This window comes from Anser anser (genome assembly GCF_964211835.1).
Source record: "Anser anser genome assembly, chromosome: 7".
In the NCBI taxonomy this organism is placed as follows: Eukaryota; Metazoa; Chordata; class Aves; order Anseriformes; family Anatidae; genus Anser; species Anser anser.
In genome coordinates, this window is record NC_139727.1 from 30,118,323 (window position 1) to 30,141,403 (window position 23,081).

At 38.3% G+C, this 23,081-nt stretch overlaps 1 protein-coding gene across 7 annotated transcripts in view; it reads right to left on the reverse strand.

The window, feature by feature from the left end:
• Positions 1-23,081, reverse strand: part of LOC310902604 (VPS10 domain-containing receptor SorCS1-like) — a 292,328-nt gene that overhangs the window by 76,945 nt on the left and 192,302 nt on the right. For all 7 annotated transcript variants that reach the window (XM_083844425.1, XM_083844426.1, XM_083844427.1 and 4 more), the window contains 2 exons: positions 21,706-21,779; positions 6,008-6,072 (listed from right to left, as the gene is read on the reverse strand). In XM_083844425.1, coding sequence (XP_083700551.1) covers positions 6,008-6,072; positions 21,706-21,779 — 139 coding nt within the window. The remainder of the gene's footprint in view (positions 1-6,007; positions 6,073-21,705; positions 21,780-23,081) is intronic.

Consider the following 23,081-nt stretch of genomic DNA (forward strand, 5'->3'; position numbering starts at 1 on the left):
AATTAATGTATTTAGTTGCTAAGCTCTGGAATTAATTTCATTAGTTTTCCCACACAGATGTTTTCCCTGCCATAGGTAATTAGGACTTTATGCTTTTCATTTCCAGAACCCTCACCTCCAACAACAGCTGCTGTTTTTAATATACAACAAGAAAGTCATGCTGCGCCTGGAGAGAAGAACATAACTTCCAGCTCTTATCCCCCCAGACATTTTGATTTAGACTGTTTTAGACATCTAAAGTAGGATTCTTCTCTGGGAATGGCAGCTATTTCTAAAGAGGAAGCAAGGAAAGTCACAGAACAAGAATGGAGGAGACGTCTTGTAAGGGAAACCTCTGAGAAAATTAATCTGTGTCAGAGAATCGCAGATGCTAACATATACCAGGAATTGAGAGCTAGAGGGACCCTGTGCCATGATATGTTTTAGTCTTCTCTGTTTAGCTTGAGCTCCATGCTAATATGTTCTCAAGGGCAATACAATCCAGAGACATGTTTTGGCTTAGCTGGTGGAGATAGAAGGTTGTTCGTGGTTACTGGAAGTTGGCAAGCCTCTGCAAAAATACACAGAAGAGTATCAAAGTCTTTCAAAAAGCAGAGGGAGAATTCCTTCAGGACACTTTGTTGCTGAGTGTTATTTTGGATGACAGCTCAAACTTTAATACCCACTGCTTTCCAGTCTAAACGTTCATGGGTGTCTTTGGAAAACTTTATTTGATCGCAAGGAGAGTTAGAGAAAATATTCACTGTACTCACTGCAAATATATTATTCTTCCTGTTTTTTATTCCTCCTCTTGTCTAATTAATTGAGGAATGTGTCCCGTTCTCTACAAAGAAATACACTATGGACAGATCAGGAGTTTATACAGAGTATCCATACAATCTATGGCTTGTTGGTCTTCCAGATTTACTATGGTGTATCTCTGTTCATTACTAAGCAACTTAGACGTTAGGGATCATTTCTTGATTTTTTGAAGGATGACTGACATCCTTTAACTAATGAACCATTAGAACATGGTAGTACCATATCTCACTAAAAGATACAGATCTGTAACCCATCTCCAACAGTGACTAGTAAGAGAAGCCTTGAAAAGATCACAAGAATTTGTCCATGTGCCTTGGCAGTCCAGGTAAAGCTTAAGCAACCACAACATCCAGTGACAACGAGTGACAACTATTTAATTAAATGTTCTCATACTTTAATCTCTCCCATCTCCCCCCCCCCCCCCTTTTTTTTTTTTGAAACACACAACATGACTGTTCTTTATCCATTCCCATCTGGTCTGAATGTTGATTTGTGAAACATTTATGATACAGGAATATATTCACAATTCTCCAGGGCTCAGCAGATGCAAAGCACTTAACCAGTAATGAAAACCAATGAATTGGAGCGAGCCTATTTACTAACTAACTCACAAATCTGTTTTTATCCTGCTACTCCTCTTTCTTCATTGCATGTCAGAGTCAGGAGTCTTACTTTGAATGGGGAAGTATATCCTTTACCATTTCTATCATGAGGATATAATTGGGAAACAAACTTCATTCTCCAAGACAAATACTAATCATCAGCTACAGTCAAGAAAATCAAAAAAAAAAAATCACTGCACAAGTTTAATGCACTATGTGAATTAATTTCCCACACCAGATATGTTAGAAAAAGACTGTCAGGCTAAGTTGCCAACTTTTTTTTTTTTTTTTTCCCCTCTCACAGCAGTGTTGTTTTTTTTTTCAATGTTATGTGAGAACATTAATTAAAGTCCTAGCACAACTTCGTGATTTAGATACCATGAGCAAGATGCTCAGTCCCTGTTGGTCAGCAAGCAGACCATGCCAACTGCCCCCAGGTGAGATTTTGGTCTTGCCTGCAATCACAGAAGTACCTAAATTACCTTTCACTAAGAAAAGTTGCTATGCAGATCAAGCAGAAGAAAAGTAAAGGAAACAGAAGTAGATTTCAAATATCAGGGGCTCTCTAAAATTTTGACAGCAAATAAGAAAGCTCCTTAGCTTCTTTCATCTGCACAGTAAAAAAAAAAAAAAAAATTATATTAAAAAGTTTACTCAAAAATCAATTGACATCCATCTACAGTCATCTAAGCAAACGATGGTTTACAGTCATCTAAGCAAAGTTGGTTTTCTTGACCTGCACCTATAGAAACTCTTAGACTACCTAAGAGTCTAAGGCCAGTTAGTCTCCAAATGCCTTGAGGAAATCCATTTTTTCTAATTCCCACCAACAGCCTGGATTCCTCAACAAGGATCACTCAAATAAAAAAAATATATATATATCATGTCAATTAGCCTGAATCGAGCCTTGCTGGGATAACATTACCTAGCTCAAATCAGATAAAACCATTAATTAAGGGTCTTTTGAGGTTATTCTTTAAAAAACAAACAGACTGAAAACTAAAACCCTCGTACCATTAAGTTTATAAGCTTCCTGAAAGCACCTTAAGTTGCATTTGAGAAAACCTCTATTTAACTCTCACCAATCAGTCTGCCTGCTGACTATGATGATGAATGCAACAAAGGAAAGCTTATCATGGTTAGGAACTGTAGGGGATTACTTGTCTTACTGGGGTGTTGACCTGAAACCAGGCAAAAAAAAAACATCACAATTCCTGCTGACTTTGACAGCTTACTTTGATCCTGTTCCAAAACCAAAGCAGAACACCAGGAAAACCCAGGCATACAAATGGAAATGTGAGGTAAGGTTCAAATGAACTTCTTCCAACTGGAAACAGTTTTTCCTACTGTACACTCAGTCCCAGCTTGACTAGGATTGTGCCTGAAGCCTTTAAAAAATAAACAGAAACATTACTTCTTCATTTGGGCATTTGATGAGATGAAAATTTGTCTGGTGCCGTCCAAGATTTACACAACAGGTTTAAAAACACGAACAGCAATTATTAGCCCTGCAAATCTGCCTCCATCAATACAATTAAATTGTACAGTCTTTACTCAGTTTGTTTAGTGTTACCTGCATCCTAGTTTGTTTACTGTTTCATCAGTGGATCATGAGGAGGACTTAAAAGGAGAATGTGAGCACAGGTACAGCACTGCCAGCCAGATCCTCAGCAAGTGTAAATCAACATGCCACTGAAGTTGCATTGATTTATGCCTGCTAAGAGACTCCTATTTTGGTTCTTGTAAACCTTTTACATTATGTATATAAATACAATAAATAAAATGCACAGACAGACCGTAATCAGGGAGCAGAGACAGAGAGTTATTGGTATTCTAACAGGGAAAGCCCAATACTAAAGTTGCTGCTGATAGATGTTCTCAGGCAACCCTGCCAGGGAGATGGGCTAACACCATACTCTGCAGACATTTCTCCTTTCACCTAAAGCTGCAGTTGTAGTATTCAGTTTGTGCTGGGGACAAAAAAAAAAAAAAAAAAAAAAAAAAAAAAAAAAAGGGGGAAAAAGAGTGAGGTTGTTTTCCTATTTGTACTGAGTGAAGCAGGTTTTTGTTTAGCCCTTATATTTCCACCTCTGGGTCTTTTATTTTACTGTATGTATTGTGTGGTTGCTTTCACACCACCCTCCTTTTCTTTCCTTCTTTCTCCCTGCCTTGTTTTGTCAAGTCTACCTTCACAAATTTAATCCCTTTATTGAATTTTTACACTTGGTTAACCGTCAAAAGAGATCTCCCAAACAAAGTATAAATAACTAAATGCAAGGATATACATAAAATAAATAAATAAATAATATTTTCAAATTAGCCTCAGCTTGAAAAAAAGGTATCTTTCTCACTTCAGCACACTTTACCTCATCACCCTACCAGCAGCAACACACCAGCTTCATTCCAGAGGAGAAAGGTTTGCTCATCAATTGGAGGGTTATGGCTACTTTTGTTCCAGGAAAGAGGAACAGATCTAGCACTTAGAATAAGGCTCTAGTAGTCAAGAGACCTGAATACACCAAATTAGTCATGGTAACATGAGTTGCCCGTGTTCATATTCTCAGCTTGCTTCAGTCTCAGAGTCCTGAGACCTGCAGTCCTCTGCCAGTGGCCTGTGCTCCCTGGAAGAACTGGCAAAACACAGCATGCACTTACTGAATATCCAACTTATTATCTTTTATTCCTGATGAGCTGGGGACCTCCTAATTCATGAGCAGAAATTTCAGCCCAATGGCTGGTTTGCAAGGGAGGTCACCGTTGGCTGAAGGTTGGACACCACTGTTGGATTTATATTAGTAATTCTGTCACTGCCTAAACAGAGAAACATAAGTCGTGCTGCCTCTCAGCTAAGCCAAAACAAGTGCACAGAATCAATTCCTAGAGCTCAGCTGATGTTCCATACTGTTCCATAATTCTTCATTAATGTGCCTGCCTCCCCAGCAAGGCCAGTTTCATCTACCTGATTTTTATATTTTTTTTTTGCATGCTAAGACCTATACTAAAGCTTACTAATTTGTTAAGCGCTCAAGAAATCTTTTGCAGAATTGTGTCATAGGTCTGCAAAATGTTCTTATTACAGGTTAAGATCTCAAACAAGGCTATTCGTGGCGTTTGGAGCATGTTATCTTCTCTACCTTGTGTGAGCTGAACACCCCTCAAAAGGATCACTGTAACATAGCTCCTTAAACACTGATTGCAGCACTTTGTCTCAATGACCTCAAATTCCCAATGCATTATAAGATTAATGTTTTGTGCTGAATTAGACACTGTGCTACTAGAATCTTTCTTTCTCATTTAGCACGTCCCGAGAAATAGGAAGCTTCATGTCTCCAGCCTTGCCACCATGTTCAGGTAAGTGAAATTGAGAGGAGAAATAATAACCAGAGAACACAAATGATAAGAAATAGAGATAATAAATTCTTTCACTTTTACTAATCTTGCATATTCTGAAATGGAAAGACCTTTGAAACTTTATGATTTCTATCACAACTGTTTCTTTTCAAAATTCATCTTCCAAAAAATTCTCTTTCATCCTGAATTTTAGTGAGTTAAAAAAACCTGATTACTTACTGTTACCTTTTTGGACAGTTTTTAAGTTTCCAATGAGAAAATATACATTTTAAGTAACACCATTACATTTGGGGGTACAATTCAGGGAAGAATTTCATCCTTTTTTAAAGGAATTAATTGACTGCATCATTAATACTTACATATTGGAAATGGTACAAATCTGCTTGCTATGTTGCAGTAAAATTGCTATTTACAGAGGAAACAATATCGAATTAAAATGATAGGATCCATGGCAGACAGGCTTTTAGTGTGATGCCTGCCTGAGGCAATCCAGTGCTGTGGAAAAGAAATCCATGGAGGAAGATCTGCAAAGGTAGGGGAGCTCAAATAAAAACCTTGAGGAACCACAGGTGGGAGGAGAAAAGGCCAGTGGGTGGCTCAGGGTGCCTGAGAGAATTTACAGCCAATTAAGAGAATATTTTGGAGCTGCAGGTAAATGCAGCTGCTGGAATGGAGAAAAGCACATCAAGTGGCAAAGGAAGGGAGAATAGCTGATGAAAGTGAAGGGCAATGACAGGACAAACAATAACAGTGAAGAATACATTCAGGGTGGTCATTAAAATATTTTTAATGCAAGAGAAATGAGGTGTTTTCAAATGTAGTACCTAAGGCAGAGTATCCCTGGTCTACTAAAACAGTTTGGTAAAGCTATGTACAAGATGATACTATGATTTTTGTTGTGTGAAACAAACAGACAGGGTCTGTGACACAGGAACTTTTCTCCTATGAACAAAAATCATGTGGAAAACACACACACAAAAAAAGGAAAAATTCTGTATATTCTGATTCAATTATTGCTTATCACCTGCTCTTCCTTACCATATTATCTCCTTGTTTCACAGCCTGTTAATACCAACTTTTTTTTCCAATCCTGGAACAACTTTTCTTCTGACAGACTTGCCTTGGACAAGTCAAACCCCTCATATTAAATGACTGAATCACTAAATACTCAGATTTCCATCATGATATTGTGTAGTTACAAGAATATGAGGGCAGTCCAGAATACCACAATCTTAGGAAGCTGATGTACTTACGACCATCCACTGTCTTTGCCTCCAGGTGCACGAGATCTGGCTCTCTACCGGACCCCATCATAGACCTGCAAGAGGCAGATTGATGCAAATGCATTAAAACAAGACATACCACAGGTGATATCTGGGACATTCATTTCACATGATTCTATTTAGCTGGACCTAAATTCACTCTCACAAGTAAGAGTTGATCGTTTTAAAAGCCTCTTGGAGTTTTCCCTAAAATAAACTTGAAAATTTGAAAAAAAGAAATCTACTTTTTCAGTGAATTGATACCATTGTATTTATGAGCTCTTTATTTCTGATGCATTTACTTCATTTCTACTCTCCACCTGGAAACTCGTTTCTCTTTTCATTGACACCTGACCTTCTGGTGTATCCCCTGGTTTGATTGGTAGGATGTATTTCAGCTCAGGGTGGGATACAGCATACTTTAATTGATAAGATAACAGTGTTTGCCAGCATACTAATTATAGCTGTTCCTTTATATTTGCCATTTTATGCACATTTGCTTAATTGACACTCTTAATGATCAATATTCCCTCATTAATTAAGAAATTTTTAAAATCCATTAAAATCCATTTCATTCTGAGACGTTTTATCATTTCTGATCTAACAAAAACAGTGTTCCATTAATAAAAGAAATGTCAGATTGATTCAGAAAATGATCATTTGTTCACTGTGAATTAAGAAGCAACAGCATAAAGACATTGACCATTGTAAATAGGAGGTTTATGGGCTCCTTTGCTGATGTTCCAATTCACCAGCACTGCTGGCCTTGACTACTCACTGGGAGAGTCCAAATAGCCACTAGTTTGATGCACAGTCTGAATTACTGCATTACTGACTGCAGGTGGGTACCAACTCCATTTTAAAGTAGCCTCAGTAGCAACTCTGACAATCAGTCTTGTTTCTGGTCTTGGCCCTGTCAAGCAAGTGATAATCCTAGAAAATCCTAGGGTTAAACCTCCAGTTTCATGTTAGCTGCCTGACCTCCGAGTTAATAGATGCATGAGTGAAGATAAACATTCATTTTCATTGATAGACAAATTAGATGTTGTTCTGTTCAAAGCCTCATTATTTTTCAGGAAATCAAAAGTGAGGTTCAAACAGTGATTTAGACCTTAATTCAGTTCCCACTGACTGCAATCAGATGCAGCTCTAGTCCTTAATCATCATGTGCATTAACTAATAACCATTACAAAAATGTTAACAATAACAAGACTATCTGATTAATCCTTAGCTTCACTGACAAAATCTGTAACAATACTTTAGCTAGAAAATCCTTTTTTTTTTTTCCCCTTCAGTTCTCCTTTGCTGGGGACTTGAAAGTTTCAGAGAAGTCTAAGCTAGCATTGCTTTTGCCTCTTTGCCATCTTTAAAAGCTCTTATAACAAACCTTTTTTCTCCTAAGCATTCAACCTTTATTTAAAATTTCTGCTTCCTGATGATTGACACCAGGTGTGTGGGAAGGGAGTATCTTCCTAGGGCATTTTTCCTTTACCTACTATCATCAGTAGATTTAGGGTCAAAATGCTGGGCCTGATGGTTACAATACAGTTCAGGATAGATAGATGCTAGTGACAAACAGCCCTAAAAACACAGAGGGATTAAGCTTGTAATTTGGCATACCTCCTTTTTATCCTTGTTTATTCATCAGGTTTTAAACACACCTGGAACTGGGCTATTCCAGAAGATACAGTTCAGCTTCTTCAGTGCACACCTCCTCCTGACCTGACACAGCCCCATGGGGATGTGAACTCTTCAAAGAAAACAGGATTATATTCCATGGACTTGAACACTTTGTCTCTTCAGAGACATGCAACAATGGTTTTCTTTCAGCAAAGAACTTGTTGCCTTAATTAAAGCCTGCGAGTCTACAGCCAGGTGTTTTAAGAGTTTCTTTCTCACAGTTCTATTTTGACCCCACAAAACACCTCTATTGCATCTTTCCTGGCAATGAGAAAAAAAAAAAAAAAAGAATGAGAAAGAATGAGATATGTCTCACTGACAGATGGAACATGATTGTCATTGATGTTTCCACTTCTGATATGAGCCATAATTTACATCAAACTCTTAAATGTCTTAGCAGTAGTGTATAATATCTCGGTCCACCAACCCCAGAAAGTTAGAAGGCTACAGCTGTAGTGACCTGCGTATTACTTCATCTCATGCTAGGACAGCCAGTATTAGGATTGCAGAAGCTTCAGCTCAAGGCAGAATTAAGTCGTCAATTGTACCAAGGATGGACAGGACAAGGTTGGCTGAAATATGACTCATGATAAACATTATTCTTTTACTCAAGGGCTTCATTTCTTTTGATATTGTCTAACCCCCTGCAAATTAGAAATGTGATGTGAAACTAAGAAGAAAACCAAAACCCAGAGAAGCTAAGGGAGTTTCTAAAGTCAAGCAGGACATCTGAGCTAGAGATAAGAATCATAGCCAGGTCTCTTTAGCTGTTATATCTTTCTTCCTGCCTGAGAGAACACACATTCCATCATTTCAATATAACAGGCCTAATTTACTTGTGACAGCACAAGGTCATAGTCAGGCCCTTACATGATAACACTGGCCAGACAACAGTGATAACAAAGAATAATCAGTTACAAAGAATGGGCAAAATATAAATACATACTTGCTCAAATCAGTATTAGATGCACTGGTATAGCTGCTATCCTGAAACATATTACCCACATCTAGACCCCGCTGAAAGCCTACTGTTCAGAAAATTTTAAATGTCACATTTTCTTGTACCATGCTGTCTTGTTCCATGGTAGCTCTGTGCATCCCTTCGTACTACCCAAAAAGTCACATAAAGAAATATGTACTTTACCCAGTTATATACTATAGACCTCTGAGCTAATCAGCCTCAAATACCTCTGCAGGCAGTGGGGAGAAACAGTCAGTTTTGTGCTGTGGTTCATCTGCACTGTTTTAGACATAAATTCATGAGAAGACAAACTTCATCCTAGAATGGACTGTTTCTCTCCAATGAGTATAAGATGTCTTGATACCTACACTACAGGCATCCACATGTGAACAAATAAGTGCCCCAAAGCAGGTAACACAGCACACCTGCAGCATGTTTACTACCTAAATTTAAAAACATGAATTTCAGATAAACTATGGACTGTAAATAAAGGGAAAAGACAAAAAGAATCATCCTTAGCAGGTGAGCACTGTGTACTTCTGCAAGCCTAAGTATCATTAAGTAATTGTGTTAAGCCCATAGCATCAGTATGAAACAGAATGAATAAACGTAACATATTACAAGGAAATTCCAGTCCTGATTGATGACTGTGTTTAAAAGTTCTTCTACCAAAACTAGCGTGATCACTAAATACAAGCTTATGCATGGAAGAAGAAAACTACATGCTGGATTTGCCCTAGATAACTCCAAAGCCTCAAACTCGATGTTTCAAACTTGAGACAGCTTCCCATTCTACTTCAATATCTTTTGTGCACATAGTCCATGCAATGTGGTCAAAGTGCTCTTTGCAAGTTAAATAAGCAAGAGGAAAGTGTTGTGCATTTAACAGCCTATAAACCAAGCACCCTACACAGAACAGGGGTACACGTCAGAAACACTCTAAGACTCTGAAGTACTGATTTCTTTCAGGTATTTCTCTGAAAATAAACTGCAAAATCCTTGCCATGCCCTATTCTGAGCAACTTTTTTTAGTTATGCTGGTAGCATTTTGTTCTCTTATTTCTCAGTTCTGCTCTTCCCTTTTAGCATCCATTCTCAAAGACCAATCAATCACACATACATCCACAAAATTTTCTTCTTGCGTTTCTTTATGTTTTCAACTTATGGTGAAATACCAGCATGCCCTTTGTCCATTCCTTTAATCTCACTCTTTCTGTAATACTCCCTGAAACTTCAGTACACCAGAGATATGCTAGCAACACCTTCTGTTAAGTGGTGCCTGTTGTATTTTTCCAATTATTTTTTTGTGTGTGTGTGTGTTTTGTTGGTATAACTGTCTGGAAGTTTTGAAAAGAAAAAGAAGAGAAAAAAAATCTTTTAGGAAATTAGGGTTTTAAAAAGCCAAGAGGAACGTAAGTGACCCCCCTGTCTTTACAGAAGATGCTCACATTATGAAATACGTAATATTCCAACAGTCCTATTACAAGGTTACTTCCTAAAATTTTAATTCCTGTCAAGCCTGCTAAGTAGTCATCTATGCTTGAGAGCTTTGCAAATCGATATCAGTGGCTGCAGCACAGTAATTGCTCTGAATGCAGATTCTACATCCACCATGAGAAGCAGAATAAGTAAAAGACCCAGAATCATCCTCTGTTTTAGAACTAGGTTGAGAAAAAAAAAAAAAAAAAAGCAGCCTGGCACTGCACATTGAAGAGCAAATGCTAGTTGGCATATTTCTGTAGTGACTGACCCCTTGTCATCTCTCTGACTGACATATTACTAAAACCTTGGCTTGCTTGGCCTATCAGCTCTTCACAGCCACAGAACATGCCCAGAGACTTTGTGGAGTCTATCTCTTTGGAGACCTTCAAAAGCCATCTGAACGTGATCCTGGGCAACCTGCTCTAGGTGGCCCTGCTTGAGCAGGAGGGTTGGACCAGAAGACATCCAGAGGCCCCTTCCAATCAAAACTATTCTCTGATTCTGTGGAATTCAATAGAGCCCGTTATCCTGTGTTTTCACTTCTTCCAGAGTTTTATTCACTGCTGTAGGAAAAAAACAACTGTTTATGACTGCTGGGAAAAGAAGAGGATTGCAAGGCGGTCAGACCACTCAGAACTGCAGAAAGGCATCACTGTGAAGATAGCAAAAGCTTCCATATGGTGTACTTTTACTTTCAAAATACTCTTTTACCTAAACAAAGAACTCAAAGCACCAGACTATAAAGACTCCATCTCACTGGCCTGTGTTTTCTGAAAATCAGCTTTGGATACCTCTGCTGTTGGATGCTTGACTTCAGACATAATGACACTATATGTGGGACCACACACACAAGAAATTTGATGGCAAACTTTTCATATGTATTCCATGTATTATACACACCTACAGACAAGGTCAAATGTCTTTTAACCTCAGCAATAAAAGACAGTATTAGTTTAGAGAATTCTCAGTGAAAATGGCCTAGAATTAAATGCTGGAAGAACATCCCTGGAAGTGTTCGAGGCCAGGTTGGATGGGGTCTTGGCCAACCTGATCTAGTTGGTGGCATCCCTGCCTACGACAGGGGGGTTGGAAATAGATGATCTTTAAGATCCCTTCCAACCTGAGCCATCGTATGATTCTATGAAAAGAAATTCTATATCCCCTTTGCACAGACAGAACCATTTCTACCAGTGCAAATGTAGTTCAATCATTTTTATGGGGACAGAGATGTAATACAGCTTTCCAACGTCTCAGTTGAAAAAACAAGTGCAGAATCAGGACTCCTATGACCAACCTCACCTTCTTCTGGATAAAAAAAAAAAAGAAAAAGAAAAAAAGAAAAAGTATAATCTATTCATGCAGCTAAGGATGGTAGGTAACTGATATATATCAGTGTGACTCAACTAAGTTGGATGGAATGAGATCTGTGCAGTTCTGGCCATTCTGAGTTATCAACACTGACTCAGTATAGGTTACCAGTGGCTGCAAAGCAATACCAGACAGAAATGCGATGCTTAGCTTGGAAAATCCAGTTTAACCCCTCAGTCATTCAAAATGCTCATTTGCCTATGTGCTCTCTCTCCACCTTGCCACAACTTATTCTGATTCTCTTTCTGGCCATTAGACTCTAGTTGAATTTTGCAGATGACTTTGTGCTTAGTGTGATACTTATTTTGAGATGGCTCCTGACCTTCAGCACCCCACCCCTAATTTGAGCACATCTCCTTCTCCACATATACTGCAACGCACAGAAAAGATAATTAGCAGATCGGTGGGAGAGAGAACATGCTCTCAGAGATCCTTATGCCAAAGTTGTCCTATGAACATAAATATTCTAACAAGCTTTATCCTGTCACAATAGAGCCATAAAGTTGCTCTGTTCAGCACATGATAATGGCTTTGTAATTCAATTATTGGTAGAATTTGCCTTTAGGGATTTATCTTTCTTTAGCCTCAGCACTCATACGAATTCCTTATCGTAAATCCTGCCAGTGCAAAACCAGCTCCCCCACTGCCCCTGGAACACATCCTGCCACTTCATGTTAAAAAATTGACAGCTTATTCCAAATTATTGAATTGCAAGTTTTTTGTTTTTAAGGCCGGAGTGCAAACAGCAACATCAAATGAAATTTGTGCAGTCCTTGGTAGCATCAGTTTTACTGGTTCCACTGATTCTTCTATACCACTCTAAATCTTAATTGCCATTCATAAAAATAGTAACATGCAGCCCTAAACAGAGCACTTTTTGTCCAGAGATACTTGACAATCAACCTTTAAGTAACCTTCCCTGCATGCAACTGATTTACTCAAGACCCATGGAAAAGTACAAAACCAGTAGAACAAGTCAGGAAAAGGGGTTGAGGAAAATTTTTCTTCTCAGCTTTATAGATAAACTCCACTGATTAGTCAAGAGCACAGGGACTTCTCTGATTTGACCAAGATCACACAGTTGTTATGTGGCAGAAATAAAAATAGAGCCTGAGAGTCTTCCAGGCTCCCTTTCCTTTTACTACTAAATTCAGTCCATGAGGACTTTGCAGACATTCTCTGTTCCTTTTTTGCTCACAGGAGGCATTGAGTCTGTCCCACAGAGTTCAGTGAGGGAGGAAACTCTTGTGGTTTCTTTAGTTTAGTCTCTATTATGTAAAGTTTTATAGATTTTACTATTCCGTGAACATTCTCTAAGGATTGCTTTCTAGCTTTTATATCTCTTAACCATTTTATTCTCCTGACATGTTTTAGAAACAAAAGGCCAGATTCCAGACAGACATAAATCAGTACTTCGTTTCTTTGTACTTGGCCAATAAATTTTCCCCTGGCAATCATCTAATTAGGTTTTCCCTGCTGTATCTCTGTACTGTTCTTTCCCACGTTGTCCTGTTAGGTGAAATTATATAATTTTGTGCAATTCAACTGGCAGCCACTGGGCCAAATCCATCCTATGGAATGCTTTACTTGGTTTGTCACCTTTTATCTAGAGCTGATGGGAAACAGCAATGCAATGAATAAATCCCAACCAGATAAACTCTTCTTAGTTGTCCCACCCTGCAACACCGATCCAGAAAAACAGGTAGCTGTTGCTGCCAACACTCCAATAGATGAGTGGGTAAATAGGGGTAGAGGTGTGATTTCCAGGCCACGTCCACTCTCACCATCACTTTTAGCAACCACAGAGACAGAATATCCATAATCTTCCATCTGTGATGTCCACATACCCCACAGCTTAACGGACGGTAGCAAATCAAGCCTTCCTTGCCACTACAGTAACAGAACAGCTCTCTTTGGAAAGATCTGGAGGGGAAACTTGGCTATAACTCTAAAATAGATGAATGTGAATTCTTAGTGGGGTAAGCATCCGTTGCTGGTAACGCAGGTGGGAGGAATGTCTTAAAATCAGAACCTGATGTAAATGGATAAAATTTAGTTACCAGGATTAGATCATGATTTTAAGACTCTCCTGTCCTACATCTCTTTTTCACATACTGCAGGAGACTTGAATCATCTTCCTTGGAACTTGCTTGAAGAGAAGGAAGGAAGAAGATACCCTGTAATTAAAGCCTCTGAATTCAGCTTCCTGATATCATGCACCAAATCTATCTGATTTACTTCTTCTCTGATGGTACAGTCCAATAGGGTCATGGCTTCCCACTCTGTTAATACATGTGTTTCCGGCATCTTGTAGTGCTGCAGCCCAGTCAGGATGCTACAGAGGAGGTCAGGAAGTCATATACAGCAAGAGGGTAAAGTCAACCCTGCTTAGACATTATGCTTCTCATTAGCCATACAACAGAAAATAGCAGTGAAACCTTCCTGACATAGATCCAGACAAATCCACAGCCAGCTTTACTATGTCACTGTTTCACTCCCTTCAGGGGCTGTCCTTTATAGGTGTATACAGAGAAACCAGCTTCTTTGTCCAGTGCCTGTTGAAAACTGACATATTTCAGGCTTCTGCTACTGAGGAACCCCCAAATCAAGCTTTTGAACCAGGTATATTGATGCCTGCCTAATTCTGCAGATCTTTAGTATGGAGCAAGTGGAGAACTGGAGAGAAGTTAGAGCTCAGGGGAGGCTGTCCTCATTTATAAAGTATCTCTGGATGATTGTTTTAAAATAAACCAGCTGAAATAGGCAAAACAAAACACACCAACCTGTGTATCAATCAGAATAAGGTAGTTCAGTCCCAAAAGACTTACTCAGATGGAATATACCTCTTCTCCTCCGTGCTCCCTATTGATAATAGAAGGACAAGACTCTAAAGGGAGTTGGGGCCCAGAGTTAGATAAATGGATAAGACATTGCTCAGTTATGACTTCTAGGATAACATTCAATATACTATTTTACTCCCATCTTTGTAGTTTTCATGACAAAAAAAAAAAAAAAAGTCAGGAGCACACTTTCTCTCACAAGGTGGAACTATGCCAAACTAAGGTTTTGAGACTGAGGAGTTATATCTTACTCTGCCAAATCTTGATTTGAGTAACTAGTTATCTCGAGAGACTACTGAGACCAGAGGATCTGTTTATTATAGACTTAGAGGATCAGAGTTTAATCAGCACCCTGCCCTGTGATTTTGGGCAATTTTCTCAGCCTTGTCCAAAGAAGAAAGATGTGTATTTTGGATCTCAGTTTCTTAAGAACTACGACTTATCAAAAATCCAAAGAATCTAAATGAGCTTTTAACAGCAACAGAAATTGATACTGAATGTCTTTTTTTGTTTTTTCCTTGCTGATCCATGTGGTACTTGTCAGGTTGTGCATCTCTGCAAGCCAGACAGGAATAAAATCCTGATTCCCAGGATAAATCTGAGAGGTTTCAACCTTCATTTTGTAGCAAAAAAGATAGAGCTACATCAGGGTCCAGCTGTCTGGTAACCATAAGCAGACATTTTCACTAAACCCTTTGAAATAGCATTAGGATCTTTAATGAACATTGCCAACTGAGATTATGTTTCCTTGTACTCTGGCTGGGTGTTATGCTGATGTTTCTGGTGAGAAAACGTTAAGTTTCTGGGACATTGAATGGTGACCGTATGCTGTAATATGTTGCTAGCCTGCAGATCATCTGTATCTTTAAGCTGGCAGTCATGAAACTACCAAAAGAATATTAGCGAGGGAACAGCATCTTGTGTTACAGAGGCTTGGACCTTCACTCTGACTTTCTGCCAAAGCCAAATTTCAATGGGAAGCAAATTTGTGGTGTTCGATTCAGGAAGGAATTAAAAAAAAAAAAAAAAGGCAAATCAAACAAAATTCACCACTTTTACTAGTCCCTATCAGCCAGCTGCTTATTCAGATCCCCTGAAAACTGTCATAGGTGACATGCCTATCTGACATGTACTCATTTCCACCATATTTAAGCTATGAAATATGTATTTTTTTATTTAACTTTTTAGTACACTTCAATTCATCAGGTATGGCTTTTGTGTTAGATCAAGCAGATGATTTTCTGGACAGGCTGTCACAATGCCCTTTGATTGGCATCTTCCCCATCAGCCTCCAGCAGTTGCCCTGCAGAGATTAAAAGGTCTTGTTCAGCAATACACAGCCTCATTTGTAAACAGCCCAGACACTATGCCATTTAAATTGCTTCAGCCCACCTGGGTAGGCGTGCAAATCTCACGAAGCCAAGATCTGACAAGTATGCTGGGACAGTTTGCCAGGCTTGGTCCAACTGCTTGAATATAATGGAGTTTTTAACAGGGCTTTTACAAAGCTTTGACATATTTTTTCCCTTGATTTTCAGCTCTTTCAGCTGCTCCAATGAACACAGTCAGACCTTTTAAAATACAGTTTCTAACCTCCTCTGGAAAATAAAAGATACATACTATATAATTCTTCTCTAAAGATTATCTTTCCTTGCCATTGCTCATAAAAGAAACACAAATATAGCCCTATCTACTCATCTGTCCTCCCAGCTGCTTACCAGTTTATCTTTTTCTCCCTTTCAGTGTGTATGCATATCTTTGAGGGGAAAAGTTAGTTGGCCTGTTTTGTTTGTTTTTACAAACTTTGCATCCATTTTCTTCTCCTCATACTCAGAAAAACACAAGACAGTCAGAGTCATAGCAACATCTTTTCCCAAACTGACATATCTACTGTAACGTCATTAGGGGACCATTAATATCATGGACACCTGACCCTATCAAAAATCAGATGTATTACGACATTTTTATTTCTAATCTGTTATGGCCATGTAGTGCATGAAAGCCCTGAACTGTAATTTTTCTCTGATTAAGACAGTCAGCTTCTTAAAGTATGGAATGATATTTCCTTTGTATTTCTTCCACTTGCTTGTCTGTGTGAAATAACCAAATAAGTAAAGAAATTAATAGCACTGATACACTTTGATTATACGATTATAATAATGATATATTATATGATTATGATTATAACTTGATACAATTTGCTACCTGTTTTTTTTTCCATTGTTCACTGTATGCTTGTTTTTAAGACAATTTTATTATTTGACTTTTTTTCCTTGATAATTTTCAGAGGTAGGTTATGATCAGAATTAGTTGAGAATCTTTTCAGAAAATTCTCCATTTTAGTAAAAGAATAAATTTTAATGAGCTTTTAAACTTTTATTACTATTATTATTATTATTGTTAATTTATTTTAGGGCCATAACTAATTGTGATATCTTGACTTACTGACTTTCATAAAATAATTTCTGGCTCAATGTACGACTTGACGAGAGGACCAGAATAAAAAATCTAGTTTTTAATAACCAATTTTTGCTTGAATATTTTGGCCATCGCAAACTGTATGCACTTTGACTAGGTTGTGGTTTTTTTTCAACCGTTGGTCCTGAATGTTTGGATTTGCTAGTCACAAGGTATCGCTGCTGAGCTTTGACTGCTTAACTGGACCACTTAAAGCAGGAAAAAAAGTAAAGTAATTCCCAATATGATTGATTTGGCAATTGCCTTCACATTTGCATTCACTACAAACCAGAGTCTTTGCCAGCAAAATTCCAAGAATGTATGCTGAAAATCACCATGTATAACAAAAATAAACTGAGAAGCATTTAGATAAAGCATTTATCCACCTTTCCTAACTATCATCTACTACATTCTCTTCCCCTAATGCTGTCCACATTAGGAAAAACTATGCTATCAACAATAAGTCATGTACATTAACTTGTTTTTTCTGTATTACCCTGCTGAACTAATATTGCTTAGAATACTCCTTCCTAGCAATTAGGGTATTTTCATACAGCACAGTTCCAGAATTACTAAGCACCTTTCTAACTTTAATGCATTTTTCTGTCACAGTACATTTAACAGCAAAATATCAAGAACCTGCCAGATAAATAATAAAAAACATAAAAAATGTTGACACAGTGCAGAACCGCAGTGCCTTGGGGGTGTATGCAGTGTGGATTCTTTTATGTTTCCATCAGGTACATAGGTTTGAATGCATTACGCTTTCCTCAATATATCACTTCCACATACCTAGATTATGCAAACAGCTATGTGATAAGATACCCTAATTACAGCAATTATTAGAGATGATAGTTTTACCTTTCACTAAAGCCTGCCCAACACATATGCATGAACAAATGTGTCCTTACAACCTTTTAATGAGGTACAAAATCAGAGAGATCTTTTTCTTCCCTCCCCCTCTGCTTTTCCATTTTCAGTTGAGAAAAGTCCAGTCACCTCATTTATAGGTTTGAGTTTTTCTGCTCATTCCCTCCACCCCCACCTCAATATGTTCCTCCACAGTGATATTACAATCTCTTCCATCACAAGTGTGGATGTCAGAGCATCGCTTACAGATGAAAGTAGAAGAATGAAAAAAGGGGAACAGGTGAGCTCTGAAGAAACAAAGATCTTGTTCTCATGTTAATGACTCCATTTCATGAAATAGATGATGCAAAAACACAAAATACCTGTGAGCTACAAGGAGCTGAGTTGTCTCTATACAAAGTGTTTTCTCAGAGTTATGTAGCAGGCATCAACAGAGTGTTTTAATGTTCTTCAGGGCTTTAAATTTCTCTACAGCAGTAGTAGGAGGGGATCTTTCACAAACCAACCAAAAATAAGTGAATAAAAAATAAAATTATCTTGCAGATATAAGATATGCAGATATCTTAGAAGATATACAGATATAAGAAATGCAGCTGTAAATGGCATTATAGTTTCTCTGACAGCATTTTCAGGCAGAGCCTTTTCAAGACTAAAACTAGCAAGCCCAGTGATGTTTATTCACAAGACTTAGAGTGACCCACAAACTAATTACAAAACCAACATAACAGAGTAAAACGTCAATTTAAATATAAGTGAGAAATCAGGAAAATACATCTTTGTTTTCATCAATCATTCAAATCCTTTTAGAAGTCTTTAAAGTCTTACAGATGTTCCTTCTCCGTTAAAGAAGCAGCATTAAGTAAATGCAGTCTCAAGAGCCTGATGCCAAAGCCTTTGCTTTGTGTCTTCCTGATCTTAGTGAAGTCCCAATTTAGACAGGCCTGGAACCAGTCGGTGTTAAAGTAACTATTCAGCCTTCCTTAGATATTGGAATGTAGCCTTCATTTTCCACAGAGAATATATAGCCCTCGCTCTCTTCACAATACAGTTGTGTTCTGGTGGATCCCTTTCAAATCCATATGAACTAGCGAAAGCATCAGGAACAGGAGAGAGAATCCCCACAAGCTAATTTCCTTGGAAATTTGTGACTTCAAGACATTGTCCTTTACTATTCATTTCTGCCCTCAAGAATAACTGGAAGTCAGCATTCTGACTTCTGTTTGATTAGACTCTGCATATTCCCAAGCCCATATGTATAATAATTTTTTTTTTTTTTAAAGTAAATAACCCAGGACAGTAAGTCAGGCTCGACCCAACTTGTACATCAGCACCGGCTATACAGGTGTTGCTGTAGAAGTCTGGATTTTAACTTCTGATCTGCACCCTCTTATGTCCCAGTCTCCCTTTTTTTCCCTTGTAAGGGAAGTCAGCAGTGGCCATGCTCTGAGGGCAAAGGGTTGCCCTTCTGATTCAGCACTTCAGTGCCTCTTTTGTCCTCAGGTACTTGGCTGCACAGAAAAGCCCAGTGTTGCTTCCTGTGGTATACATGTTCTCAATTGCACATCTATTTTCATGAATGTTCACCAGCACTGACAGTGGCCATATAATTGAAGCTGAGTGGGTTTGTTTGTTTTTGTTTGTTTGTTTTTATTGTGATGACTACAATAAGTAAATCAGAATGAGATTTAACACTGTCTCCACAAGCTGTATTATTTTTAATTTTGATAGTAGAAATACAGTCTACTTTACAGTGAGGTTATATTATGCAAGGGACATTTTCTTCAAGGTGAAAATACAGGCTTGCAGTTTCATGTTTTGTTTATGGCTGTAGGGAATTAGATGAGTGGTTGGAACCTCTTTTCATCTTACTCTTTGCCTTTGAAGCTCCAAGGCCGAGTTCTCTTATTTGTAAGGTTCTAAGAGGCCTTCAAAGTCTGAACTCCACAGAAAGAAAAAATGATCATTTTCATCATTATTCTTATTGTAGGCATCCATCAGCTCAATTTACTATAAACCACTACTATAACTAATGACGAGAAACTTCAAAAGGTTTGAAGTGAAGTACAGGACTCAGGGATCCAGGAACAGGAGCACACATTCCACCTCTACGACCCCCTTCAGTCAGTACAATTTTGTTGGATGTCCCCAAAACTGGTGTCCCTAGTTTATAGGACTTTCCACTTTTATTAGCCCAGAAACATGAAAAGATGTAAGTGTGTGTGTGTGTGTGTGTGTGTGTGTGTTTGAAACCCAGCTAGGAGTCCCATGGAAAAGAAGGAGGAGTAATATATCTGTGTCTACACCAACGTTCACAGAAAAACAAGTCTAAGTTAAAAATGGAATTCAGTTTGTGAAAGCCTCAGATAACACAGGTTATGAGAAAGAATTAAAAATCAGGAGCAGCAAACAAAATCTTTGGTCTATATCCTTTGCAAACCAAATATTAATTCATTTCTGAAGTAAATTTGACCTAGAGCTCTTACTTCTTTCAGAAATTAAAAGAAAATATTTGACTGAACCTCTCTTGAATCTTGTTGTGTTCAAAACCTATGGAACTGGCACAAATTTAGAGTTAGAAGCCACCAGAAAGATATAATTTTAATCACCTGGTTCAGCTCCTCCTGATTTCAAGATGATTGTTGGATCTAAAACTTCTCTTTTAAAGTCCAGATTCACAGGACAAGAGCCAGCATCTGCTCAGAGGTAGACTTCTGCCTCCATATACAGCTGATGAGAACTCTTGCAGAATTATATCCATTTTAAGCAAAAAGAGGAGTAACCTCAAATACTAAAAAATAAACATTTTTTATTTAGACTTTGACAACCATATCTGTAGGAAGGCAGAACAGCATCTCCTTGATTCCTCAACTTTCTAATTTCTGTTCCATAGCAGGGTATATGTGTGTGTTGGGGGTGTTCAGATAAGCTCTTTACGGAAACTGGTTACAGAGACTTACACTGGATATGCAAATCACCACTATGGAAAGCAAATGCAGGGAGATCTGCCTGCAGTCAGATTTATGAGAAGAGTTACCAGTACACCAGGATCACAGGGTAGGTCTGTGATGGATAAAACTGAATCAAAATGCAAAGAAATTTGCTAGAAATTTGCTGAAAAACTCCAGACTAGAGGAAAGTTTGGTCCTACATCCAGGGATGATTTTTCATACCTTGTTGTGTGGTTGTGACCACACAAATGTTTGAATCTGAAGTTAAAACATCCATTACAGACAACCCATGTATTAAAACTGGGAGATGACCAGATTGTAATTGTAGAGTATAAGTTTATGCAGCAAAAATTACGCTTGCATCAGTGACAAAGAGATACGATACTTCTTTAAAGTAACTTTGGCACCAAACGCCCAGATATTTCACCATTGACGTAACTGACTGGGATTCAAAGATTCAGTAAGAGAATATGTGCAATATGGCTGATCCACAAAGCTTGAAATCTGACTGGAAAGTTTGGGCTGGCAGCGTAGAAGCAATACTACACAGTGATTTAAGCTCACAGTGAAGAATTGTGTGTGCTTAGTTCAATGGTCATTAACTTAACTCATTCTCAGGGACTGAACTGGGTCTAACGGCAGCTAGAAGCACAACAACAGCCACTGGAGATGAGGATGCCCACTGTTACCCACGCTAGAAATGCTAGTGTCTTCAGAGACTCCAAGACTCCATGCTGAGTACAAGCAAGCTTATGCTGAATTTTGTTAAGCTTAAACTCAAAATGTTCACAGAAAATTGCAGAACTCTCCCCTCCCAAATCAACACTTTCTTCAGACTGTTACACAGGATATTTCGGTTGTTCATCGTTCTTAGATCAAAGATATCACTTTCAAGTGCTGTATAAACACAGAACAGGAGGAATAATGCCCCTTTCATACCAGTTCAAAGTTAATCTCAACAACTAGATACTGACAGGACTGCAGACTGTATTCAGCCATGCTGCCTTCAAGCGCCCTTTTCAAGATCTCTGTACATATGGGGAAGCTGTGTCTGGGAAATGAGGAAAAGGTTTTTGCTCTTACCAGTAGAACCTGTTTGGTGCGACTCCCTCGTGAAGAAGCAGCCATCTTCTCCCAAACTCCACTGAACTGAATAACTGGGGACAAAAACAAACAGTCATGACTCTCAGTAAAACAAAGATAATAGAGAAATTAATCTGAAGAAGCCTGCATCACTTCTGAGACAGTGACCTGGGCTTTTTCTTCTTCCAGTCTCTAAGGGACATGTCTGGGAGGGTTGAGAAGTGTCCTTGGTGACTTTTATGGCAGAAACAATACCAAGCTGTACAGCATGGGCTGCAAATATTGTTACCTTAGGGATCACTATGCGGGCACACTCAGCTACCTGCCATAACTGAAAACCTGCTATCTAACTTTTTGTGGTAGTCTTCGGTAACCATGTAGCGTAGAAAGACCGTCTTTTATATCGTTAAACTTGTGGTACAGACCAAAATATATAGCATAGCACAGAAGCTAGGCTACATCCTAGCCTAGCTCTGACAACAGATATAGAGACTTGCCTTCCTTGACCTTCTGACATGATATCAATCTCTTTCCAGTTACCAGTAGCCATCTTTAATGAAGTTGTTCAATGTGGAACAAAAGAAGTGCTCTAACATATCCAGATTTCGCATGCAGGACTGACTGAATTTAAATAGCACAAGTAACTTGTACCATGGAAACCTGCAATTCTAACTTTGCTCCTGCAAACAAAGTGACACCATCTTCTAGCCTGGTTACATAAACAATAACCAAATACATCAATCACATCAGAAAATCTTTCCACAATAAATACCAAATAAGACTGAGAAAGGTCAGGGGAAAAAAAAATGCCTGTACAGGTATTAGAAATACATTGATATTTCTTTGTGGAAAAATATACCAATAGAACTTTTACAGAGCACTTACAAACAGCTTCTCTCCATAAATCCTGCCATCAGGTAATAGTAGAGTGGGTGACCACTCAGGTTCAGTTTTTCTTTTGCTTTATTTTACTTCAAAATTTTCACATGGAAGCACTGAGAGGCAGTCAGCCCTATACTTTTCCTGTAGGTTCGTTCCATTTCCCCTCCTTCGCTTGCTTGACAGACATGGACAATCCTCTTATCAGGCAAGGAAAACTGTGAACTGTCTTTTCAGGACACCACTTCAGAGGTTTTGCAAAAAATGCAAACAACCTGAATCATTATGTGCAATCCTTGATTGATTTTTTTTTTTTTTTTGGAACAAGTAGTGGCAGAGGACTGGCAGGGAAAAAAGGAGTGCGGATGCCTAAGAGAATCACTGAGCAAAGAAGATGATTTTAAAGCTTTGAGTAGCCCAGAAAAAAATGATTTGAATGTATTTTAAGAATTATGAGACTCTGATTTAAGAAAATTTAAGATCTACTTCCTATTATG